This window comes from Chionomys nivalis, chromosome 2, assembly GCF_950005125.1.
Source record: "Chionomys nivalis chromosome 2, mChiNiv1.1, whole genome shotgun sequence".
NCBI classification, from domain to species: Eukaryota; Metazoa; Chordata; class Mammalia; order Rodentia; family Cricetidae; genus Chionomys; species Chionomys nivalis.
In genome coordinates, this window is record NC_080087.1 from 131,253,470 (window position 1) to 131,277,902 (window position 24,433).

General features: G+C 44.6%; 1 protein-coding gene across 2 annotated transcripts; it reads left to right on the forward strand.

Annotated features, from left to right (window-relative positions):
• The first annotated feature begins 746 nt into the window (after positions 1–746).
• Positions 747–22,317, forward strand: Idh1 (isocitrate dehydrogenase (NADP(+)) 1). 2 transcript variants are annotated; one of them, XM_057762650.1, is made up of 9 exons: positions 747–864; positions 3,980–4,118; positions 8,198–8,489; positions 11,138–11,243; positions 13,229–13,406; positions 14,271–14,422; positions 18,289–18,429; positions 19,027–19,189; positions 21,406–22,317. In XM_057762650.1, exons 2-9 carry the CDS (start codon positions 3,997–3,999, stop codon positions 21,494–21,496), a joined length of 1,245 nt encoding a protein of 414 aa, XP_057618633.1. In that variant the 5' UTR covers positions 747–864; positions 3,980–3,996; the 3' UTR covers positions 21,497–22,317. The 2 variants fall into 2 exon arrangements, with proteins under 2 accessions (XP_057618633.1, XP_057618632.1); XM_057762649.1 differs by lacking the exon at positions 747–864 and adding an exon at positions 1,987–2,121.
• Positions 22,318–24,433: the final 2,116 nt, after the last annotated feature.

A 24,433-nucleotide genomic window follows, 5' to 3' on the forward strand; every position in this document is an offset into this window, starting at 1 on the left:
TACTAGTGCCCTTTAGCATCCAAAATGCATCTTGCTAGCTGTCTTGCACTCATAACTTTACAGCAATGTTGGATGTTTTAAAGGTGAATTTTAGAAGATTGAATTTTGAGCAATCAGGGACCTATTGTCCTACAAGTCATAATATTATTGTTTCAAGACTAAGGAACACAGAAAAGAAATCTCTGGAGAGATAGGAATATTTTTCACCCACTCTTAGAATCAAAAGTCCTGTGTCCCGTATCTCTAGTGCAGCTTCATTGTCTTCCTTGGCAAATGCTGAGTGGGGCTTATTTATGAGTAGTAACAGTTGGGAATACAGATCATTGGTAGTGAAGTGAATTATTGAGGTGGTATGGCGGCCGGTTCAGCCTTTGCATTCTAGCAGAGTTGCCCCCCACCTTTGAGACCCTCAAACGCATATTCTTCAAAATTCACATTTCAGGTTAAGGAGCATCCGAAAACGCCACCAAGGGAACGTGCCAAAATCCAGTCTTAGGAGCTCTCCCAGGGTGAGAACCAGGACACCGACGCCAGGAGCCTGCCTGTAGGTGGCATTCTCGCTCCTCAGCGGCGGGGTGCTCCCGAGGAATCCCGGCGGCGCCCAGTCCCATCCCCCACCGGGAACACCCCGGAGGCTGCATCCTACGGCCCCGCCCACCCCAGAAAGTCCGCGCGCAGCGAATGGCAACGTGGAGGGGGCGGGGCCACGGGAGGTGGGCTGAGGGGGTGGGGCCTGGGAGGAGACAAAGCCGGGGAGAGTTAAAAAGCCTTGACCCTGCCCCTGGTCTTTGGTGCGAAGGTTGTGGCGGATGCTGAGCCAGCAGCGGCTGGGTTGAGACAGTCTGTGTGCACGGGTGTGAGCGGGTGAGTAGCCAGGGCGCCCCGGGATGCAAGCAGGCGCTCCTTCCCCTCTCTGCTAGTGCCCCAGGCTACGAGCGGCAGCCGCCGCCCCTCACTGTTAGGCTATTCCGTAGAAGGCTAGAGTGAAAGAAAAGGAAGAAAACTCAGATCTTGTAAGTGCAGAATGAACTCAGTGGAAAGGCCCTGGTGCACCGCGGGACACCCCCAAAGTTTGGGTTTAGGGAAGGAAAGTGGGTATAGAAGGGCGCTCCCGAGGGTGGGATCATAAGATCCGGGCGGCGGGGACGTTACATGCACTGACAAGTGCCAAAACTGATCTGCACCCGCGGGAGATAATCTAGCTGGGGAGAGGACGCACAGAACTCCTGAGTCTAGGCTGTAAGAGGAAGAAAATATGTGACCGCAGGGAACTAGTTGTAGAAAGGGCGTGAGCCGGGAACTATAGGCGTGTGCTGAGCACTCCGTCAAGGTTTCAGGGGTGGGACCTCCTTGAGGAAGAAGTGCAAGTCACAATGCTCCTGAGGGAGGGGGTGAGGGTGGGCGGACCTCCAGTTTCAATCTAGAGTGTTTGCTTAGCCACTTGGGGGCGCCCTGAGGATTGAGAGAGAGCCCCTTCCCACCTTCTGTCCTGCCCTCTGGGATTAGAGTTCTGAAGGAGGGGTTCTGCAGCCAGCTGGGTGGACCTGGTGTTAAAGGTCCTGGCACCGCCGAGAGACGGGGCAGGCGTAGGGATCTGGAAGCAGGAACCAAGTCAACTACAGTTTTAGACCTCTTGCACAACGCCCATAAGGATATCTGCTGGCTCACAGTGTCAACCGAGGTCGAGCAAATCATAGACCCGCAAAAAGGCCAGGAATAAGGCGCTCACCCTGGGTACTCACCCTCCTTCGTGTGCGTGCAAGGGTATTTGAGGTCTTTTGACCTTTATTTGGAAAGCTCCTGTGCAAATAAGCTGCCCTTTGCCCCTCCAGATACACTCAGCACTGTACTTTAAACCAGATAAACTGGGCTGTCAGGCTGGTATTAAAAGAAACTAAATCCTCCTGGCAGGGGTGTTAGTATGTTAAGACTTTCTATTCCCGATTTTGCTTTGTTTTACGAGATAAATTGAAACTGCAGCTGTTTGAGACAGCAAAATTGAGAGACCTTGTTCTATCTGGAAGTCCATTCACCATCAAGAGGAGAATTCGCAATTCAGTCTTTCAACCTGTTTTCTTTAATGTGGCCGGTCATACTGGACAGCTAAGTGGGCGTTCCGGTGTAAGTACTGCAAAAGAAGGAAGCAGGAATTTTCCAACAATATACTGCAACTGCTTCCTTAGTGTCCCCGTATGTTTTGCAACTTGAACTCGTCTGAAAAAAAAATTGGCTCAAAATAGAAGCTTGAGATTTATGGAAATAAAATTAAGTGTGGCAAAGGGCTCCTATTGCTTCAACTAGTCTTTTGTTATTATTGTGTTTATTTTCTGGAATTGCACAGATATGTCAAGACATTGGAATTCAGCCTTCAGATAATGTAAATGAGCTGGTGGCCCCTGAGCTTGGTTCACACTTTTCCTTCAAAAGTTGAGGTTGGGTGGATTCAGAAAATGTGAGACCCGAGGATGCAGGGAATCCAGGGATACCTAAAGCCCATGTCCCATGAAAGCAAACACAGGCATGCAATAATAGTCACGATACAGCTTCACTATTTTAGTTAACATGTGCTAAAAAATGAATAGATAAAGTGGGGGAAATCTGACATATCTCATTAGTGCATTCTGAGATATAGGGAGATGATGGCAGAGTACATATTCACCAAGAAGGAAATAACAAACCAGAACAAAAATTGCAGACATTCCAGGCATTGTGATCTTTTATTAGCTGTATTTGCCATCCCAGGAAAATCGCCTAGTCATAACTGTTATGTAATGCCATGCAGGAACAAGGCCATGAAAATGTGGTATCAAACCCAGATAAGTTTGCTGTCTCTTTTTGTTCGACTTTGTTTAACTTTAAAGCACAGTCATGGTGAAGATAGAATTAATTATGGGCTTTATGCCCTACTGTAAGTTAATCTTTAAGTTGTATCTGATAGGTAATATTGGTCCACCTATACCTGTTGCTTGTTCTAATTGCCTTCCAGAAACTCTGGTAGTAGACTAAGGGTACCATCTTGATACTAAAAATAGAATTCTAGAGTTACAAATCTAAGAAGTAAAATTGGGACTTGAGAATTGGGGAAGTAGTTCTGCTTTGTGAGGAGTTGAGACATACTATCTAATATTCATTACTTTTTGTTAACTTAGGGCCCAAGTAGTTGGCTATACTTTTCAAGATAGCTTTAGGTTGTTATCTAGTAATTGCTTTAAAGTCTGCTGACTTCCTGGTCCTTAGCTATAACGCAACTGTATTTCCGGGAGGATCCCATTAGAGTGTCTCCAGTGAGGCAGTCCACCTTGCACTGTATTGGAACCAGATAAGTTCACACTTTTTGAAGTGATCTGTCTTTTTAGAACAAGGTGGTGGCCCATCCTAAAGAACCAGAGGAGCAGTGCAGGACTTGAGATACCAAGGAACATGACTTAGATAAGCATGGGTGCTAGGCAGGGGCCTTCCCATATTCTGATTTCCCTAGCTGAGAAATCACTTTTGTAATATAGCCCCACATTACCAATATCTGTAGTATCAATAGGAATGCCCAATTCTGCAAAGAATCCTTCATTGTCCACTATTGGAGTCCGCCTTAATACAGGTCTTCAGAGCCATTGAATCGCCTTCACAAATAACAGAACCACTCTTATAAGACAACCAATGGTTGAGAATAATGATTACATTATTAATGACATGTTTCAGCATAGGGTTCCCCCCACACTCTAGCCAGATGGCTTTGGCAAGGACATTTTTCTCTCAAGCTGGAAAATAATTTCTTACAGTATACAGTATACTGTCTTATACTGCTGACGTGGAAGCCACACATAAGCATTGTAGCATGGTGTCTTACATAGATTTCTCAGTTCTCTACTGGGAATTGTTATTATATGTAGTCGTTATAACTGTTCTTTCATAATAGTCAACAAATCATTGATACTTCATTTCTACTTTATACCATGACAAGGCGTGTATCTTTTTTTCTAAGGGTTATTGAAGTAAAAAATGTCCAAAAAAATTCATGGCGGTTCTGTGGTGGAGATGCAAGGAGATGAAATGACACGAATCATTTGGGAATTGATTAAAGAAAAACTCATTCTTCCCTATGTGGAACTGGATCTGCACAGGTAAATGAATTGCTCTTCCGTGTAGCTAGCAAACTCAGAAACGTAATTTCAAAATGTACCTGACTTTTTTTTTTTTTACGTGCATAATAGCTGTGTTTTGTGAATAAAGCTTTTAAGATTTTTTGTTGGTGGTTAGTTTGAATTTTTTTGTTTTGTTTTCTTTAAGTTATAAAGGCTTGCTAGATAGCCCAGATGGGCCTTGAACTCACAGCAGTCCTCCTGCCTCAGTTTCCCAAATTCAGGGGAAAAGAACTCGTATACCACAATACCTAGCCCAAGCTTATGTTTTAGCTTAAATATATACACGTGAATCTTATTTTTTGAAATTTTTATTTACAGTTTTGTGTGTGTGTGTGTGTGTACATGTGTACATGCCACAACATGCATGTAGAAGTCAGGACAAGGTGGATTCTCTCTTACCATATGGGCTCCAAGTATCAAGCTCCAATGAGCCATCTCTTACCAGCCCTCAGGGAATCTTCTGTTTCAACACTGTTAGAAAAAGTGAGATTGCCATTAGTTCACAGTTAAGAATTATAAAGGAAAAGTGGTGATTTTTGAGGCATTTCTAACTCCGTTTTCCCTGTTGAAGGTTTTATTAAATCAGCAGTCTCTAGAAGCACAATGTATTCATGGAAAGGAAAAAAGTAGCAGACAGTAAGAACCAGTGAACTAACTGTGAAGATCTCAGTGTGTCCTTTCCAGCGGATCCTCCGTCCATCTGCTGAGTCAGTGGCTGGAGTTTCCTCCTCACCACTCCTCTTCTGTCCTTCAGCAGAATGCCGCCTCCCCTTCCAGAGCAGTTCCCTAAGCCTCTGTGTCCCTCTGCCCTGGGTTTGTTGTGTTGAGAGATAGATTAGGAAATTAAGAAGTATGTTATTTATTCTCTTCTTATTTTCCTGATTTTTTTTCTCCCCTGGCCCCACTTTGATTTGTATGTTTGCTTTTTTTTTTTTTGAGACAGGGTTTCTCCCTGCCTCCCCAGCTGTCCTGGAACTTGCTCTATAGTCCAGGTTGGCCTCAAACTCAGAGGTCCACCTGCCTCTTAAAGGCATGTGCCACCACCTCCTGCTATCTGCCCCGCCTCCTCTTTGCCCATTTATTTTGTGCATTTGAACCACACAGAGACGATTTTTTACAAGGATGAAGTGGTCAGAGACTGGCATGGTATAGTGGTGAGCAATACGTTTAAAGCAAACCATTGGTGTCTGTCTTTGCCTTGACCCAGAAGTACTCATTGTCTATGTCCTGTTGTTAGTTGGGGTCTAGATATTTAGTTCACATGATGTCTTTAGCCACCTTTTGATTGGGTAACCTAAGCTGGTGTACTGTCTGTATTGCAACTAAAATAAAGTCAGTATTGTAGTTGCTGAAGACCCCAAACATATTGAGATGGACACACACACACACACACACACACACACAAGAGTTTCCAAGTGAGTTAAAGAAACATTTTTAGAACTTTTCCCATTCAGAATTTTGCATCACAATAAGTGAGCCAAAGGGCTTTTGTGTGTTTGGGGGGGGGAGGTGTTGTTCTCATTTTTTCTTTATTTTAGGTATATAACTCTTTGGCCTGAATGTGTATATATATTCCCTCTGCATGTCTGGTGCCTGCAAAGGCCAGAAGAGGGCATCAGTTCGCCTGAACTGGGTGTGAGCCAGCATGTGGGTTCTGACATCAAAGATACCCAGGTCCTCTGCAAGAGCAGCAAGTGGTCTTAACCGTTCAGCCATCTCCCTAGAACTTCTTTTGGTTTTGTTGCTTACTGTTGTTTTGTTTTGTTGTTTTGAGATAAAGTCTCACTGTGTAGCCCTGGTTAACCTAGAAATTACTATGTAGGCCAAGCTGACCTGAAGCCCATGAACCAATACACCTAGCTAAATGTTTAGAGGTTCTTAGTCTATGGGCAAGAGTTCCTATTTACTTAGCATCTCTCCTATCTTTCTCTTTCTTTCTGTGTGTGTATGTACATTCATGAACATTATGCACACAGTTGTGCATATAACATATAGGTCAGAGGACAACCTTGAGTATTTTTTTTTTTTTTTTGAGGCAGTCCTTTCACTGACTTGGAATCCACCAAGTAAACTGGCCTGACCAGCCAGCAAGCCTCAGGAATCCTCCTTGCTCTGAAATTACAAATGCATAATCATGTCCTGACTTTTTTTCATGCCTAGCCCTTTATTGTCTTTGAAGGTAAGTTCCAGGTATTGAACTCAGGTCCTCATGCTTGTAAGACAGGCACTTAAGTGACTGAACTCTCTCCCCCAGCCTGCATACGGCATGTTAAAGAAGAGTCCTTGTGGCCCATGCCTGTAATCCCAGTTCCTGGAACGCAGAAGCCGTAGGGTTGCTGTGAGTTCCATGCTAGCCTAGTCTACAGTGTCAGACATTGTCTAAACAGAAGTGGGAGGGGGCGCTTGTGCCCAGAAAGAAAGACCTATATGACTGCAGGCTGTTGAAGACTCAAACAGATTTCAATAGTTCCCCAGTTATTATGATACTGGTTATTATGGTAGGGAAGGAATGTAGGGTAGTTAGGATTTTGTTGTTTCATTTTTCAATAGAGACAACAGAGTGGTCCAGGCCTTTTATTCTTTCCTTTCTCCCAGAAATACTAAAACAAGGCAGACAAAGGAAAAATCTACCCATCTGTGGACAGATTCTCCTGAGAAATGACTTTGATAACAGGAAAAACATTATCCACAATCCTGTGAGGTGGGCTGGGATATCTGGATAGCCGGAATGTCCTAGGCACATTCTGATGTGAATGTGTGTGACTGTGGTACATGTGTATATGAACTGTCTAAAGCTGAAACAGAAAACATTCTTGTTTGGGAACACATCAAAGTGACTGTCTCTCTGTCTGCACCAGCATTTGAGAAAGGAAGATACAAACGCTAAAAGAGAAAGACAGCTTAATTCTTAGCTGCTTTTGAGAAATAAAACTTTCTGTAAAGCCATAGAAAACAAAATAAATCACTTAATGATTTTTGTTTTGTTTTTGTTTGTTTGTTTCTTCTGGTTTTGGGTTTTTTGTTTTGGTTTGTTTTGGTTTTGCTTTTTCACTTTTTCAAGACAGGAATTCTCTGTGTAACAGCCCTGGCTGTCCTGAAACTCATTTTGCAGACTAGGCTGGCCTCGAACCCAGAGGTCCCCCTGCTTCCACTTCCTCAATGCTGAGACTAAAGGCGTGTGCCACTACTGCCCAGCTTGTACTGCCTTCAGTAAACCATTACATACTTAAGCTTTATGGTTATTCTCTGTGCTCTTTGGACAGCCAGCGTTCACTCCTCTATGAATGGTCTGCACTGTGAGAGCTGGAGCTAAAAAGCGGTGTGTACAAGATGGTTGGTGGATTCCTTTGCTTACCCAATAAACCGCAGGCTTGTTTTCAGAACAAAGAGACCTACCCAAGAAGTAGGGGAAGGTTCACCTTATGACTTATGACTACTGGCTTCAGCAAAAGAGTCCTTAACTCTTTTGGCACTGGTCAACAGACCTAAGCGTCCCACCACTTCAGTGCCAGAAATAAAAAAAAAAAAAAAAAAACAAAAAAAACTTTTTACCGCTCTACCTCTTTATCGGTAAGGTATAAAACTTACTATGGGAAAATAAAGTTGTACTTGGACTTAATTCATATGCTAATTATGTAGATAGAAACCAGGCCAAGGGTTTCCCATGTGCTGCCATTGCCTTTATATGGTGAAAAGCCGGAGGTAGTTTAGCTGAGTTCGTTGGTTTCCTGAAAGACAGCTTCCCACTGACTGCAGTTCAGGGAGGCAGGGCCCAGACTCCTAGTGGTTTTCTTTTCTTTTTTTTTCTTTCCCTTCTTCTTCTTCTTCTTCTTCTTCTTCTTCTTCTTCTTCTTCTTCTTCTTCTTCTTCTTCTTCTTCTCCTCCTTCTTCTTCTGCTTCTTCTTCTTTTTTTTTTTGTTTAGAATGTGTTGATGCTAAAACAAGCATATTTAGATGTGTTTGGGTCTTCGCTTTGGCCCGGCCAGCTCTGCAGGCAGGTGACAGCCTGTCAGTTCAGTTTGTCCACAGAGTCACACTGACATCTCTCCCTCTCCAAGCTATGACTTAGGCATAGAGAATCGTGATGCCACCAATGACCAGGTCACCAAGGATGCTGCAGAAGCCATAAAGAAGTACAACGTTGGCGTCAAGTGTGCTACCATCACCCCCGATGAGAAGAGGGTTGAGGAGTTCAAGTTGAAACAAATGTGGAAATCACCAAATGGCACCATCCGGAACATTCTTGGTGGCACTGTCTTCAGGGAAGCTATTATCTGCAAAAACATCCCCCGACTGGTGACAGGCTGGGTAAAGCCCATCATCATTGGTCGTCATGCCTACGGAGACCAAGTGAGTAGTTTGAACATAATTTGATTTTTCATGTTTATTTTTTTGTGAATCTATAGCTCTTATTTCTGTGTTTCGTTCTTTGGGTTTCTCTGCCCTTTAGAGAAGTCCAACATATGTTATGTGTAAACTGTGTATTTATATATGTTTAGGAAAGGATGAAACTACAGATAAACCTTCAAATAAGCACCCATCTTTTCCCCCCAAACATAGCTTTATCCTTTTGTTAAGTTATTCACATGATACTATCATTTTTGCCTTGGTGATACCATAGCCTCAGATGGGCGGTTTTCAGTGTTGGCTGCACAGAGCAATCCTTTCCTGAGATTTCACTGTCAATGGGAGTGCTGATACCTGTATTTCATTGCTGCTCTGTTGTCTTGTTTGTTTAACTTCCAGTATCTGACTCTCATCCTAGAGCAGCTGAAGTCTGAATTTTGTAAGGATCAGGGGGGGTTGTTTTATTTTGTTTTAAAACCCAGCTGATTCTAATAGGCAGTCACCTTAAGAACTACCAAACAGTGCTGGGTAGTAGTGGCGCACACCTTTAATCCTAGCACTCGGGAGACAGAGGCAGACAGATCTCCATGTTTGAGGCCAGCCTGGTCTATAGAGTGAGTTCCAGGACAGCCAGGGCTACACAGAGAAACCCTATCCCAGAAAATCAAGGGGAAAAAAAACCTACCATACTTGAGTCACCCAAGAGTTGAAATCAGTCTTGGTAAAGCATTCTGTACTGCTTGGAAAACAAGTGCCATTTCTGTTCTTGTATAATAGTGTCATTGGTGAACTGAGCAGAAAGGTTGCAATGACACAGATTCCAAAGTCTGTTGAAACTGTTTTTTAGGTTTTAATAGAGAGTAGTTTATAAATGAACCTTAAAACGGAAATGTGTAACACTGACCTCTAGAGGTGTCCTCGGGGTCACCCCAAAGGCAGTGTGGCCACAGCAGATGTGCCTGTGTTCCTGGAAGAAGGCCACCAGCTCAGTCCTGGACAGGTCCTGTGGCTTTTGTTTTACATTGTGGCTCATGATATTGCTTCATCCTGGCCAGCCCTTCACAGCTGTCCCAAAAGGCCTGAGCAAGAGAGTCTAAATGGCAGAAGTGCCAATTCCCTGTCTTTGACCTGACAACTTACTGCCTAGTTAATGTTTTTGTTTTGTTTGTTCTTTTGTTACTTAATTTTTTGTGGTTTCTGTCATTTGGAAGAATAGGTTTTTTTTGGTTTTTTTTTTTGTTGTTGTTGTTTGTTTTTTTAAACAGCGTGTTGACTCTGTTAAATGTTTATAGATCTTTACTATTTTAGGGCACCTCAGTGTCTGAATTACTATACTAACGGACTTCCTATGATAGAAGTGTTTAATCTTTTCTGTTAGCTGACTGTTTCTTACACACTGTGGCTAGGATTACTGTAAAGCAGCAGGTGTGGCTGCCTCCCACTGGTGCCTGACTCTAGTTACTGGATAAAACAGATCACTGGAAATGATCCCATTGGGCAGTGACTTGTGGGTGCCTGGTGTGTGCTGGATGCATGTCTCTACTAGAGCGGCTCAGGCTCAACTGGAAAGTACCTGCCTTCGAAAGGGCCAGCAGGCTGTCCCTGCTGCTTTCAGAGGGACTCCTCTTGTGGATATAGGTCTGGTGCTGGAAAGAACGATCACCACAGAGAATGACTCAGCCCTGAAAATCCCACAGCAGGACACCTCCCAGGCCACTTGACCTGGTCCATTCTTTCCCCGGTTCCTTCTTGAAAAACTTGCTGGAATCAGCTTTGCTCAGCACTTGATTTCTAGCTTAGAGTCAGGACAGAGTTCAGGCTCTGCTGTCGTCATCAACACCAGAGCTGGAGTTGGCACCCCTCCAGCCTGACGATGGCCAAGGTCATCTTCCTTCATTGTCTCAAGTCTCACTTGTGACATTTGAAACTTCTGCAGTGGCCCTCACCTATGCTTGTCTTTATGCGGTTCTGAGCTTCCTAGTTGAAAACGTCCGTGACGGACAATTTTGATCATCTGTTACCCCAGTATAGAGTCACCTGGGAAGGGAGGTTCACGAAGGAATGGTCTAGAGTAGGTTGGCCTGTGAGCTCATCTGTGAGGGATTGTTTTTTGTTTTTGTTTAAATCCAGTTAGTTTAAGTGGGAAGATCCTTCCTGACTGTGAGTGGCACCGTATCCCACACTGGGCCTTAGGCTGAATGAGAGCAAGCTGAACATAGGCGTGTGCACTCATTGCTCTCCCTTCCTGATCATGGGTGTGCTAGGACCAGCTTCCCCAGCATGTGCTGCTGTGACTGCCCATTCTGGTGGACTGTAACCTGGAACTGTGCTGAAATAAACCCTTTATACTCTAATTGGTTTTAGCAGGGTATTTGATAGCAGCGATGGAAACAAGGTTAAGACAGAACTTAGTGTTATTCTCTGCCCTCTCTGAATCGTAATTACTGTACACGTGGTGGGCTCCTGGTCAAGACTTACTGATCTCTAACGTGCACTGTTACTAACAGGACTCCCTGGATCCCTCCTAACCCTATCTCTTGGAACCAAAGAGCGTCAAATTGCGCGGCCGTGTTTGGCTATGTAATCTGTTTTTCCCCCATGCACTTCCTGATGGGACACTATTCTTCCTAAAATGTGTTCCCTCTTCACAGTACAGAGCAACTGATTTTGTTGTTCCTGGTCCTGGAAAAGTAGAGATAACCTACACGCCAAAAGATGGAAGTCAAAAGGTGACGTACTTGGTGCATAGCTTTGAAGGTAGGTGCAGTCCCTGCAAGCTGCATTTCATTTGAACAGGGGCCTTAGCAACCTTGTTGCTGTTTTGTAAAAACCTCCCTATGCAACTGCCTTAAAAGACAAGCTGACTATGCAACAGTTCTGAGGAACATCAAAGGCTAAAATAAAAAAGTGATGGTTTCCCATGGCACAGATAGGCACAAGGGGCGAACCTAACGGCCTAGGTGGAAATTCAGAGAGACAAAGAGAAGGGTGTAAGCGTGCATTGTCGTAGAGTGGAAAGTGTCAGCATCTGTTGTTTGTGGAGTGTACAAGCTAGGTGTTCCGGTCTCCTGCCCTGTATCCTTCTTCTTGCTCTGTTGGGCTTTCTACTTAGAATTGATTTTATTATTTGCTAAATTATTTTCTTTTTACCTTTTTGAAAATGTATAGTAACAACAAAAAGAGATTTCTAAACACTTCAAGTCTCTTTTAAAATTAAGAACTGAAAAGTAAAGCCAAGAAAAAAAAAGTACATTAAGGGATGGGAGGGTGGTTTTGTGGGTAAAGCACTCACTGCACAAATTTTAGGACCTGAGTTTGAAGCCCCAGAACCCACTAAGCTAAGGACAGTTGTATGTCTGTAACCCCAGCGCTCTAAGACAAGAGGTGAGACAGGGACAGGAGAACCCCTGGAAGTTCACAGACTACCCACCCTAGCCTCTGCAGCAGTTAGTAGCAAGAGACCCCACCTTAAACAAGGTGGGGGACCAACACCTGAGTTGGTCTCCATACACAGTGGTGTGGTATGCACAGACATGAATGCACACACACACACACACACACACACACACACACACACACACTGCACACATACACAGAAGAAAACAGTCCAGAAATGAAAGCATTTGTTGCCCTTACCTCCTCTAAGCAATATTGTTTTAGTAGGATCTAGTTCTGCGGGTTTTAGTGTTTCTCACGTTCTCCACCAGTTAGCCTGGGGCCTTGGCATGGATTCAGGTTCTGACTTTCAGTAATAACAGAGGTCAGTTAAAAGGAGTTGTGAAACACCGGTGATTACACGGAAACATAATTATTTCCACCAATTACTGTAGGTGTGCTCAGTATCCCCCAGGAAATGAGAAGATTTTCACCCAGTAGTTAAAATGCAAATCTTTCTCCATGACTGAGGATTGAGCATACCTAAGTTTAAAATGTGCGTTGGGAACTGGGGAGGCGCCTCACTGGATAAAGTACTTGCCGTGCAAGCATGAGTTCAAATCCTCAGAATGCACATGAAAAGCCAGGCACAGAGGCAGATGTGCCCTCCAGGGAGACAGGAAGCAGAGGCAAGGGACTCTATAGAAGCTAGCTGACCTGACAGACACAGCAGTGAGCAGCAGAGGAGATCCAGCCTACAGCAACAGAAGACGAAGACGCACGTCAAAATTTGGCTCTTGGCTTACATGAGCGCCATGGCAGCCAGGCAGCACATCCACACATTCACAGACACATACCTCATACATGCACACCGTTAAAAAATAAAATACATGTTGGAAATCGTTAAAATGTGTAAAGAGTTCCAATTTACTTGCCTACTTCTCCCACCCCCTGCCCTTCTTTTATTGAGAAGGGTTTCACTGTATAGCCCTGGCTATCCTGGTATTTACTATGTAGACCAGGCTGGCCTCAAGTTGACCGAGATCTGCCTGTCTCTGACTGCCGAGTGCTGGGTTTAACGATGTGTGCCTCTGCGCCTGCAGTCTTCAGGGCCTTAAAGACCATATGATTTCTTACTGCTGGTGCCCTTGCAAACACACATTCTAACATCCTTACCTAGCACAAGTGCTTCTCCTTGGTGCCTGTGTCGTAGACTGTTCAAATTGGACAGTCACCTGGAATTCCACAGTCCTGGCCTAGTCCTGGGCTGAGAAATTGGTCTTTGGTGGTTATGCATGGCTTTAGCTCTGCCACAAATCCCACCACCCTTACCCTTCTCTCTGTTCTTGGTGGTTTCTCCTTCACAGACGGTGGTGGTGTTGCCATGGGCATGTACAACCAGGATAAGTCAATCGAAGATTTTGCACACAGTTCCTTCCAGATGGCTCTGTCCAAGGGCTGGCCTTTGTATCTAAGCACCAAAAACACTATCCTGAAGAAGTATGATGGACGTTTCAAAGACATCTTTCAGGAGATCTATGACAAGTAAGTACAGCTCTTCTCTTCCTTCTCCTGTTTTCAAGTAAGCTGGCATCTAGGGTGTAGCTCCTGGGACAAACAGAAAGAGCATTATCACTAATCCTTCCGTTGGGTAATGTCAAGTCTGAGTTTAGCAGAACTGGAAGGAAATCCCTCTCAGTGCCCCTAGAGGGTAAATGTACTCTTAATTAGGGCCACACATTTATTTCTTGTTGGGGGAAGGATTGTTCTATGTTTGAATAAAATAACCCATTTATATTAGAAAGTACTGATGGTTCAAGAGTGAGTTTCTGAGGCAGACCCGGTTTGTTTCTTTTCTAAGAGCCTCGCTGCAATGGAAGGGTCTGCTTTAAGCTGTCATTTGTCTTAGTATGTAACAGTTTTCGTTTCAGTCACACATAAGGCATGCTGGTGTCAACTCAACACAAGTCATAACTCCCTGTTAGAGCAAGTGTTCAGGCAGGGGCTTAGAGATGAGATGAGAGGCCTTTACTGGAGCATTGAGATTATGCTTCTTCCTACTGTCGACTGTTTCAGCCTGGGCACTGTCCACAGTGTGTCCGATTCCTGAAGGGTATCAAACAGTGCAGTAGTCTTTTTCCCTTTATTACATTTTGAAAATAAGTTAAATCTCAGAATCTGATCATTATATTTAAAATAATAGAACTTAAAGACATACTCGGGAGAACCTTTTTCCTCAACTAATTCTTAGACCTTCGTTCCTAAGACAGATTATTGTTCTCAGAGATGACCAGTTTGAGGGGTCGCCATGAGACTATGATTAGATAGGAATCTAAGCACATGTCTGTAAGTCCCATGTTTGTGCTGTATCTACTCAGAATAATGTTTTCTGCTGTTTGTTTGTCTTAGGCAATACAAATCCCAGTTTGAAGCTCAGAACATCTGGTATGAGCACAGGCTCATCGATGACATGGTGGCCCAAGCCATGAAATCAGAGGGAGGCTTCATCTGGGCCTGTAAGAACTATGACGGCGATGTGCAGTCGGACTCTGTGGCCCAAGGTAAACAGCCAGAGAACTGGGGAGTGTCTGCGGCAGTGAGGCCCATTCCACAGAGTTCTCAGGTGTGATAAGGGAATTTCTTAGTCCTTCATTGTCACGTGATGAAAGTCGGCACTTTGGGGTGTCTGGAGGCACTCTTTAGGTAAGGGAAGCAAGCTCCCCCTGGGAAAGTGGCTTTGTTCAAGTCACACAGGAAGTTCTAAGGTGCTTTGACCTTCCTGGCTCCGGTCTCACAATGGCGACACACCTCAGCCTTTTACCGCACTTGATGTGTCCAAGCCTCTAGTCGGCCTCAGTTTCCCCACCATCTCCTAGCGAGAATGGGAAAAGAGGCCAGGCGTGGTGGTGCACATCCTTAATCTCAGAGATAGAAGCAAGTGGATTTCTTTGAGTTCCAAAGCAGAATGGTCTACATGGTGAGTTCAAGAACAGCCAGGAATCCAGAGAGAAGCTCTGTCTCAGAGAAACAGAAGAATGTAGAAAGAAAACCAAGAAGAAGGAGTGAAGTGAGGGATTCCCCCAAGGATGGGGTCTCCAAGAGCATTCGTCTGGCAATGGATCCTAAGTATGCTTCTGCCGGCCTTGAAGGCTGTTCTGACGCTATGTAAAGCGATTGTTTGGTGTTCGGCTTCTAACATGGGGAGTGACCAAAGCCCAGCGTGGTTCACAAACATTCCAGGAATCGGGGTGTCTGTGCCAGGTGTTAGGGCCAAATAATTCCACACAGATCCCCTGACTTCCTCACGACCAAATTGTTCCTCGGTTGAGGTTTGCACAAGAGAACTCCATGAACCTGAATCTCCCCTGATGAATGTTTGCTTAGCCCAATTGTGTTTGCTTTCCCAGAAGGCACTGCTCGCGCTCTTGTGAGAGCTGAGTGTCTCTATTCGATTTGAAAACCAGTAGGCCAGCCTGACTGAAGATAACATGTGGGTTCCATGTACCCTCCTAGTTCTCTAAAATCTCAAACATTTATGCTGAGTGGACAGAGGAAGGGACAGTCCTCTTGCCAGGTCTCCGTGGTAGATAAGAAAAACCATTCCTTGTCATCCAAGTTCTGGGAAAGGTGTGCGGTCACCCTAAGAACTTGTGTGTGCTAGACAGGTGCTGTACTGTGAGCTAAATCCCCACATCCGTTGTTTTTAAATGTCCTGTCATCATAGGAAGAAGCATCTGGAGAAATATTTCTATTTCTAAAGTGTGATAAGTCCTAAGCAAAGACCCAGGCAAGACCCAGTGTTTGCCTGGAGCAGAGACCCTCAGCATGTGGGTCTCAACCCCTTTGGGGTCACACATTAGATGTTTACAATACAATTTATAACTAGCAAAATTACAGATATGAAGTAGCAAAAACATTGGTTTGATTGGGGATGAGCACAACATGAGGAACTGTATTCAAGGGTTGAATCAGGAAGGTTGAGAACCACTGCTCTAGAGCCTATAAGTCAAGTTACCTCAGAGAACCAGTCAGATTACAAGGCAACGGATCCAGCTTCCCTTTGGTTCCTGAGAGGTACAGCTGCTGGGTACTCACAGCCCTTCATCCATGTCCTCAGCTTGACAGTGGCACCAGCCAGTGTCTGAGTAGACACACGGGATGGGAGCCAGGAAGCCACAGTTGGGTGGCGTGCAGGTCATTGAGATGCTGAGTTCCTCTCCAGTCCTGTGCATCTGAAGCCTCAGGCGGCACAGTGACTGAGCTACTGCGCCCACACAGAGGCCGCTTTCTTTCCTTTCTAAACACTTCACCTTTGATTCCCAATTTCGAAATACGCAGTTGCTCTTCTGCTCTCAGATCACTGTGTGTAGATTTAGATTGGTACAGATAGGCGATGGGAGGGGGAATCACAATTTCTTTGGTGCATGCTTAGGACCTGTTGACGGATAACAAGCTCTTGTGGATGCTGTCCTTTGGTGGTTAGGGGCTCCTCACTTTACTCCTTGCTGGGTCCTTGGTTCTCTTTTTACATTATCGCCATGGGATTTGGCCATGGGGAAATTGAGTGATTCTCAAATTTGGTTTGAGTTTTGTTTTTGTTTTTTTCATCATATACTTGAGATAACAAGTTACAGAGGGAAAAGACTAATTTTACTGAAGTCAAAGACCAAAACAACATTGACTGCTAACTGTGGCTCAGCAGGCAAAGGCATCTAGCACCAACCCTGGCGATCGCAGTTCAGGTCCCAGGGTCCACATGGTGGAAGGAGAGAAGTGACACTGTAAATTCAAGGATAGCCTGGTTTACAAAGAGAGTTCCAAAACAAAGATACACAAAAAACCTGTTTCAAAAAGCCAAAAGTTAAAAGTAAAAATAAAAAAAATAGAGGTTAAAATAAAGCCACGTAAAGATAAAAATACACAAAGAATCATGATACTGTATGCTATTATGCTCTCTTTAAATTGTTTAAATGCTGAAAAAGGAGCAACAGCTGCTAAAAGATATTTACTTATAAATGCTGCTAACCTAATCCAAGATAGGTATTTAAAAAATACCTTGACTTCAGAATTGAAGTCAAAAGGTATGTTACTTTGGAGAAGAGATTTTGTTTTTGTTTCCACAAAAAATGAGAGGCCCTAGATTTATTCAGAGTTAAAAAAAAATCAGCTTTGATCAAGAAAGACCACCTAAAAAATCTCAAACGAAAATAGATGGCCCAGATGTCTGAGTTCTTCATTCAAAACAGGTTCAAGACTGCTGCCTAAGATGATCAAAACTCACAGGACTTGATAATCTAAATTTTCTTTAGGTCCCCAAAAGATTATCAGTGCCCCCAACCAATTAAAAGTAGCCTAAAATACTATGCCCACATTCCGAAAAAATGGACTATGGATATTTTCCTTTGTTTTTTTTTTTTGTTGTTGTTGTTTAAAAAAAAAGAGGGGGAAGTGGTGCAGGAGAATTATCTGTATTCTGTCAATCATGTTTTAAATAAATGCTGATTGGCTAGGCAGGAAGTATAGATGGGAAAACCAGACAGGAAGTAGAAATGATGCAATGAGAACAGGAGAATTCTGGGAAAGAGGAAATTGATTCCTATTCCTCCCAACTCCTGCCCAGACTCCGAAAAAACAGGATGTGACCTGCCCCGCTGGAAAAGGTACTGGGCCATGTGGCTAAAATAGATAAGAATGATGGGTTAATATAAGTTACAAGAACTAATAAGAAGCCTGAAATAATGAGCCAATCAGCTTTATAACTTATAGAGATCTCTGTGTGATTTTCTTTGGGGCTTGCTGGCTGTGGGGTACCAGGTGAGACAGAAACCCCAACAAGCAGACCCCGTTCGTGTTACAGTGCCCTCTGACCTAAACGTGTGCATGTGCAACACCCCCCAATAATAAAAAGTATGACCAAAATCAGTGTCAGACCAAAAAGAAAAGAATGGCGTGCTTGTAACCTGTTTATACGTTCGTGTCATCAGCTTCAGTAGGAGGCGCCCTGTAAGCAAGTGGAGAATGCCTGAAAAGAAAAGGCAGTTGCGTGCACTTAGAAGTTGGAGTAAGGTTCTCTGAGTAGGAGCTACAGAAATGTCAGGAGTACTGAACAGGGAAAGGATGTCCCTGCATCCAAGTCATCCTGCTTTTAATCTTTTCCTGCCCACCCCAGCTACAGAAGTGGAATGGAGTATAGGTGGCCCCTATCACAGAGCAGATGTTCCTAAGACAATGAAGGTGCCTCTCCAGTTTGACTCAGCCTTGAAGCTAGGATCCTGGTTTCTGAAGGGCAGAGAGAGGCGTTACCGACAGTTGTATGTACATGTGCCAAGTTTATCACAGTCTGTCAGCATCCAGTCCCTTATTCTCATCCCCAGATCAGTGCTGCTCATGCAGTTGGACCCAACACTGTTTGCTCTACCCCTCACAGGTTACGGTTCCCTTGGCATGATGACCAGTGTGCTGATTTGTCCAGATGGTAAGACGGTAGAAGCGGAGGCTGCCCATGGCACCGTCACACGTCACTACCGCATGCACCAGAAAGGACAGGAGACGTCCACCAACCCCATTGGTAAGATGCTGATTTCCAATCAGAGACATCTTCAAAGGCAATCTCAGAGGAACTGGAATGTGTACCTTTGCCTCTTAGTCTCCTGTGCAAAACTATCACCAAGTTGCTGGCTCATTAGTTCTAGGAACTGTGGTTTGTTTTAAGTTTGTTTCATTTGGACAGTGGGTGGTGAGACAAGGTCTCACTTATGTACCCCAGGCTAGCCTTGAACTTGCAGCAATCCCCCTGCCTCTACTCCCCAAACTCTGGGATTATGGGTGTGTGCCACCATGTCCAGCTACTAGGAGCTATTTTAATTTCCTTTAAAATGCATAAAGTCGATCTTCTATTTGTTGGAGAGTGGAGATTACAGATAGGAGTGTTTTCCAAAGCATTTTCCTTCGCCCCTGAAACAGTGAACTGTTACTTAAGGCCATAGGGGTAATGGGGCTTCAGATAAAGTATTTCCAGCTGTCCTAAAACTCGTCTCTAGTTCATAGCATCTGTTGATGCCCCTCACCTAAACAAAAACCTGCCCCATCTCTGGAAAGAGTGGAACACATGGAATCCCCATAACCGGAGTGATAGAAATGCAGACTGCTCGTTTTCTTTCCACAGCTTCCATTTTTGCCTGGTCCCGAGGGTTAGCCCACAGAGCAAGGCTGGACAACAATACCGAGCTGAGCTTCTTTGCGAAGGCTCTGGAAGAAGTCTGCATTGAGACCATCGAGGCCGGCTTTATGACTAAGGACTTGGCTGCTTGCATTAAAGGCTTACCCAAGTAAGTGTGAGATGCCCTGCGCCCTGTGGTCCAATCACCCCTCTTTGGATTTATGTGAGTTGTGTGTTTTTTCTGGCGTCAGCACAATACCTGTGTGTTGTATGTGGGGTAGCAGGTAGGAACCTACTGCAGCCACTCACCTTTGTCACCGCAGCAGGAAAGTGGTCGTAGATCACACAGAAGTGCACGGGTACAGTGGCCTGCCAGTCAAACTCCCGAGGCTGGAAAGCTGACTCGATGCTTAAGAACACCTGCTGCTCTCACAGAGAACACGAGTTGGGTTCCCAGCACCCAGGTTTGGTGGCTCAAAGCTCTAGGGGTTCCAACATAGGCACCTACACTGACATGCAGACACGCACACACACACACTTAAAATAAAAAAAATAAATCTTTAGGAAGAGCATAGACAGTGAAGAGAACTTGGAGACTAGGTTATCCTACCCTTTTGTTTCTTTTAACTACCAATGAGTAAAGTAAACAGCATCAGTATAAGCAATCTGGATAGCATGGTCCCTTCCTGAAGTATTGTCCAGTGTCCCTGCAGTATAAGCAATCTTGATGACACAGTCCCTTCCTGAAGTATCGTCCAGTGTCCCTGCAGTGCCAGGGTTTTCCTGAGGACCTGGAAGCCAACGTCCTAGCTAAATCAGCTGTTTTTCAGAATCTTCTCTCAAAGTCAGAGCTGGTTACTACATCTCATCTCAAGAAATCCTCAGGTCAGCCCTGGAGCCATATACACACAAGCAACAAAAAATGCTATGTTTATATATTTATGCATACATATGTAACAATAATAATTATGGAAGAAGAGCCTATTAACCAGAGAGTGGAGGGGCATGGAAGGAGCTGGAGTAAGGGAACGTGGGAGTGGCTGAAGGGAGAAAAGGGAAGGAGGAATTTGATACAATTGTATTTCAACTAAAAATGTACAAAAATAAAATTTTAAACAAAAAGGAAATTCTACTAAAATATAAACTAATACCACTTTCCTACCAGTATAGCCTCAGAGATCTGTCATAGTCAGTGTAGGCCAGGAAAGGGGCAGACTCATTCACTACGCATTTCTTCACTTAAATCTAAGATACATTTGGAACATTCTTACCAGTGTAGAGGTTTTGTAACTTATTCTTTAGGCAGTCATTAGCAATTTTCTCCCAGATAATTCGTTGCCTTTTGTTTTTATTAAGACAAATGAAAATAAGAGCATTAAAACCTTTTTTAAGAATACGAAACAGTGTAGAGAAATGTAGGTAGACACATGCTCTACCCTGGATGGGCTTTGTTATTTCTAAGATAAAAATAAGAAGTGGTATGGTTTAGTCACATTGGCATGAACTGAACTGAAGCTCCTCTTAGTTCAAAGCTACACAGTAGATAGCCTTCTGTGCATGTGTGCTCCTGTGACTCTGCTGCAGGCTGCCCTGTGCATCTGTGCAACTGTGGCCCCGCTGCAGGCTGCCCTGTGGGTGTGTGCAGCTGTGGCCCCGCTGCAGGCTACCCTGTGGGTGTGTGCACCTGTGGCTCCGCTGCAGGCTGCCCTATGGGTGTGTGCACCTTTGACTCCACTGCAGGTTGCCCTGTGGGTGTGTGCACCTGTGGCTGCCCTGTGGGTGTGTGCACCTGTGGCTGCCCTGTGATGTGTGCACCTGTGGCTCCGCTGCAGGCTGCCCTATGGGTGTGTGCACCTTTGACTCCACTGCAGGTTGCCCTGTGGGTGTGTGCACCTGTGGCTGCCCTGTGGGTGTGTGCACCTGTGGCTCCGCTGCAGGCTGCCCTGTGCATGTCTGCACCTGTGACTCTGCTGCAGGCTGCCGTGTGCATGTGTGCACCTGTGGCTCCGCTGCAGGCTGCCCTGTGGGTGTGTGCACCTGTGACTCTGCTGCAGGCTGCCCTGTGGGTGTGTGCACCTGTGGCTCTGCTGCCCTGTGGGTGTGTGCACCTGTGGCTGCCCTGTGGGTGTGTGCACCTGTGGCTGCCCTGTGGGTGTGGCACCTGTGGCTCTGCTGCCCTGTGGGTGTGTGCACCTGTGACTCCACTGTAGACTGCCCTGAACACAGTCAGCCCTAGAACCTCAGTCCTCGCATGGGTTCGTAGCTTATAAACATTTAGCTACTTTTCTTCTAGAAACGTGAGTAGGATGGCTAGGAATTGTTTTTAATTACCTCCTAGTATACCAGAGAAAAACCTAAATTTCTTTCTTTTTTTTCTCTCACCAGTGTCCAACGTTCTGACTACTTGAATACATTTGAGTTCATGGACAAACTTGGAGAAAACTTGAAGGCTAAATTAGCTCAGGCTAAACTTTAAGGTCAAACCTGGACTTAGCAGGACAAGTGTCTGTGGTAACTAAGTCCACAGGTTTACATTTTTTTAAAAAAAAAAAAAAAGATAACACTCAAAGATAGAAACAAAAATCATTTTGTAATTTGTTTAGAGTACAAAGTTGAGCTTTTCTATGTGTCTGCAGGCTTTTTCTTTTTCATACGGTTATTGCCACCCTAATGAACATGGTGGGGACTTTTTTTAATTGTATTTTATTGTGTAGTAGCAGTTTAGGTATTATGTTAGTGCCCATTTGCGTTAACTGTCACCTTTTCTCTTGCTCTAATACACATGACCAAAATCAGAAGTGCTCCAGATGTTGGGCAAGAGGTGCGGTTTGGTGACAAAGAAGGCCACTCGCTTCCCTGTGCCCGTGAGTGTGAGCCCTGGGGCTTTGTGTGCAAAGCTATCCTGCGGGTGGGAGAGCTGCACAGTGAGCCTACACAGGATGGAATGGATAGATGTATGTAGCTAGAATGTATGGCAGCCATGTTTGTAAGGAGCATCTGTGTGTCCAATATACTAAGTATATTTTAAGGCCACTGGAGAATTCCAGCTCAAGGATAAGTGCAGACTGGAGGTTTTCCCTCTTTGATCCCCCCCCCCCATGGCCTACCCTAAGTATTATCCCACCCCAAATAGCACATTTCACCCGTGTGCAATCATGAAAGCTGCACCTTTTTGGATTTCTGCTGGCCTCTTTCATCTCTTTTATATAAATGTGATTTTTCAGAAGTGGATACTAAACACTATTCCAGTTCAGTCCTTCCAAACTGTTCATTTTAATTAAAATTATGTGCTAATGACTCTTCTGAGTGTTTATTGTGTGTGGTTAGAGCCTCCTTCGTTTCTTTTCCTATTGCTGTAGTGAAATACCTTGATAAAAGCCACTTAGAGGAGAATGGGTGAGTTTTGCCCCACAGTGTAAGGTACAGTCCCATGGTGGCAGGGAAGATAAGAGAACAGGAGCTTGAAGCAGCTGATCATGGGTCCATAGTCCCAAGGCAGAGTAGGGAATGCCTGCTAGTGCTTAGCCTGCTTCCTGAGTTTTATGTCCTCCAGGACTCCCTGCCCAGGAAGAGGCATAACAGAAATCAAGATAATCCCTTCCCTGCATGCCCAGAGGCCGTATCCCAAGTGGTTCTAGGCTCTGTCCTGTCCAAAAGTCACACTAACCATCACAAATACTAGGTTATATCCTAGCCATAAGAACTGAATTTGAAAATATGTTTTTTCTCTTAAGTAGTTTACTGTGGGGGAAAGTGTGTAAGTTTGTAATCAACAGACAATGAGGGGAATCTACATGTAAAGAAAGGACTGACTTAAGGAACTATTAACAAATTGTCAGAGCAGACACTGCATAGACTGAAGAATGTAGGCATTGCCGTGTAAGTTCATAGGGAGACAGTGAAGACTGCTAAGAAGGAGGAGGCACGATCATATTATCAATCTTAAAATAGCACTCGTAAAGAATTCGTGGTGGAGGGTAAGATCGCAGACACTTGAGGGAGGAAGACTATTTTAGAGGCGACTGTAATATATTAATTGGAAAACATTAAAGATCGTATGAAGGATGACACTGAGAAGATCATGGGATGGGCTTCTAAGGTCATGGAAGCGGATGGGAAGGACTGATGGTTCAGCGAAGTGCTTACAAGAAGACCTGAGGTCAATCCCCAAATATACTAAAAATACAGAAGTCTGTGTGACCCCAGCGCTGAGGGATGAAGACAGTAGGGGCCTGGCCAACCAGTCTAGCTCACTTGGCAAGTTCTAGGTCAGCGAGAGAATCCTCTCAGAAAAATAAGGTGGATTGTACCTGAGGAATAGCAGTCAAAGCCTCTGGCCTACCTATGAATGCACTTTTGTACACACACATGTATGTGCACGCACACACACATACTCATGTATACATAAGCCCAGAGAAACTGGACGAGTGGGTTTCTCTATAACAAGATATGTGGGGATTAAGAGAAAAGCCCAAGTCTCAGCACCAAGGAAGGCTATCCACATCACAGTGTCTTTGGATCAGGAAGCTCTGTGGATCTTCACTCTTTCCACCTCAGAAGTCCATGAGGGGCAGTGAGATGCCTCAGTCAAAAGGGTTGGCCTCCAAGCTTGGCAACTTGAGATTCCTCTGCAGTACCCACACTGTGGAAGGGGAGATCAAAGTCATTAAGTTGTCCTCTGTGATACATGCGTGTGCTTCCCCATGCTCCAAATGAGAATTTAAAAATGTAAAACCAAAGAAGTCCATGAGTAGGCTGGTCGTCTCTTGGCTTTTTTCCAGTCTGCCCTTCTGGCAAGCTTGAACTCAGGCTGTAGACACTGCCGATACATGAGGCCGTTCAGAATCCAAACAGGGAGTGATGAAATACGCACATTTGACCCAGTTCCCCAGTGCCACCCTTGAGGTGAACCCCAATCTAAACCAGCAGTCATCGACCAGCTCTCTTGCAAGGAAAACCTCACAACGTAGAGAAGGCCCCCCGTCTCATCCCAGACAAAACAAGTTATAAACTTGCCACATTAACTCTTCGGAAGAGGGGAAGATACTAGTATTCATCAGTTTCCCCAAATTTCAAATTGACCAAGTTTCCCTAGGACAATAGGAAAAAAAAGCTGCATCCTTTCTCCCTAAAACTATTAAGAAAACATGGAGACAAAAGGAATAAATACTTTCATCTGCATAAAAGCTTAAGATACTTTGTTTTGTGGGGAAGTGTTTCAAGACAGGGTTTCAGACTGACCTTGAACACACAGAGCTCTGCCTGCCTCTGCCTCCTAAAGTCTGGGATTAAAGGTGTGCACTACCGCTGCCCAGCAAATTTAAGATACTTTTGCCAAAATTTATATAACTCAGAACCTACACTTGAGGATGACTTCAAACTTGTTATCCCACTGCCTCCGTCTCACCAATAG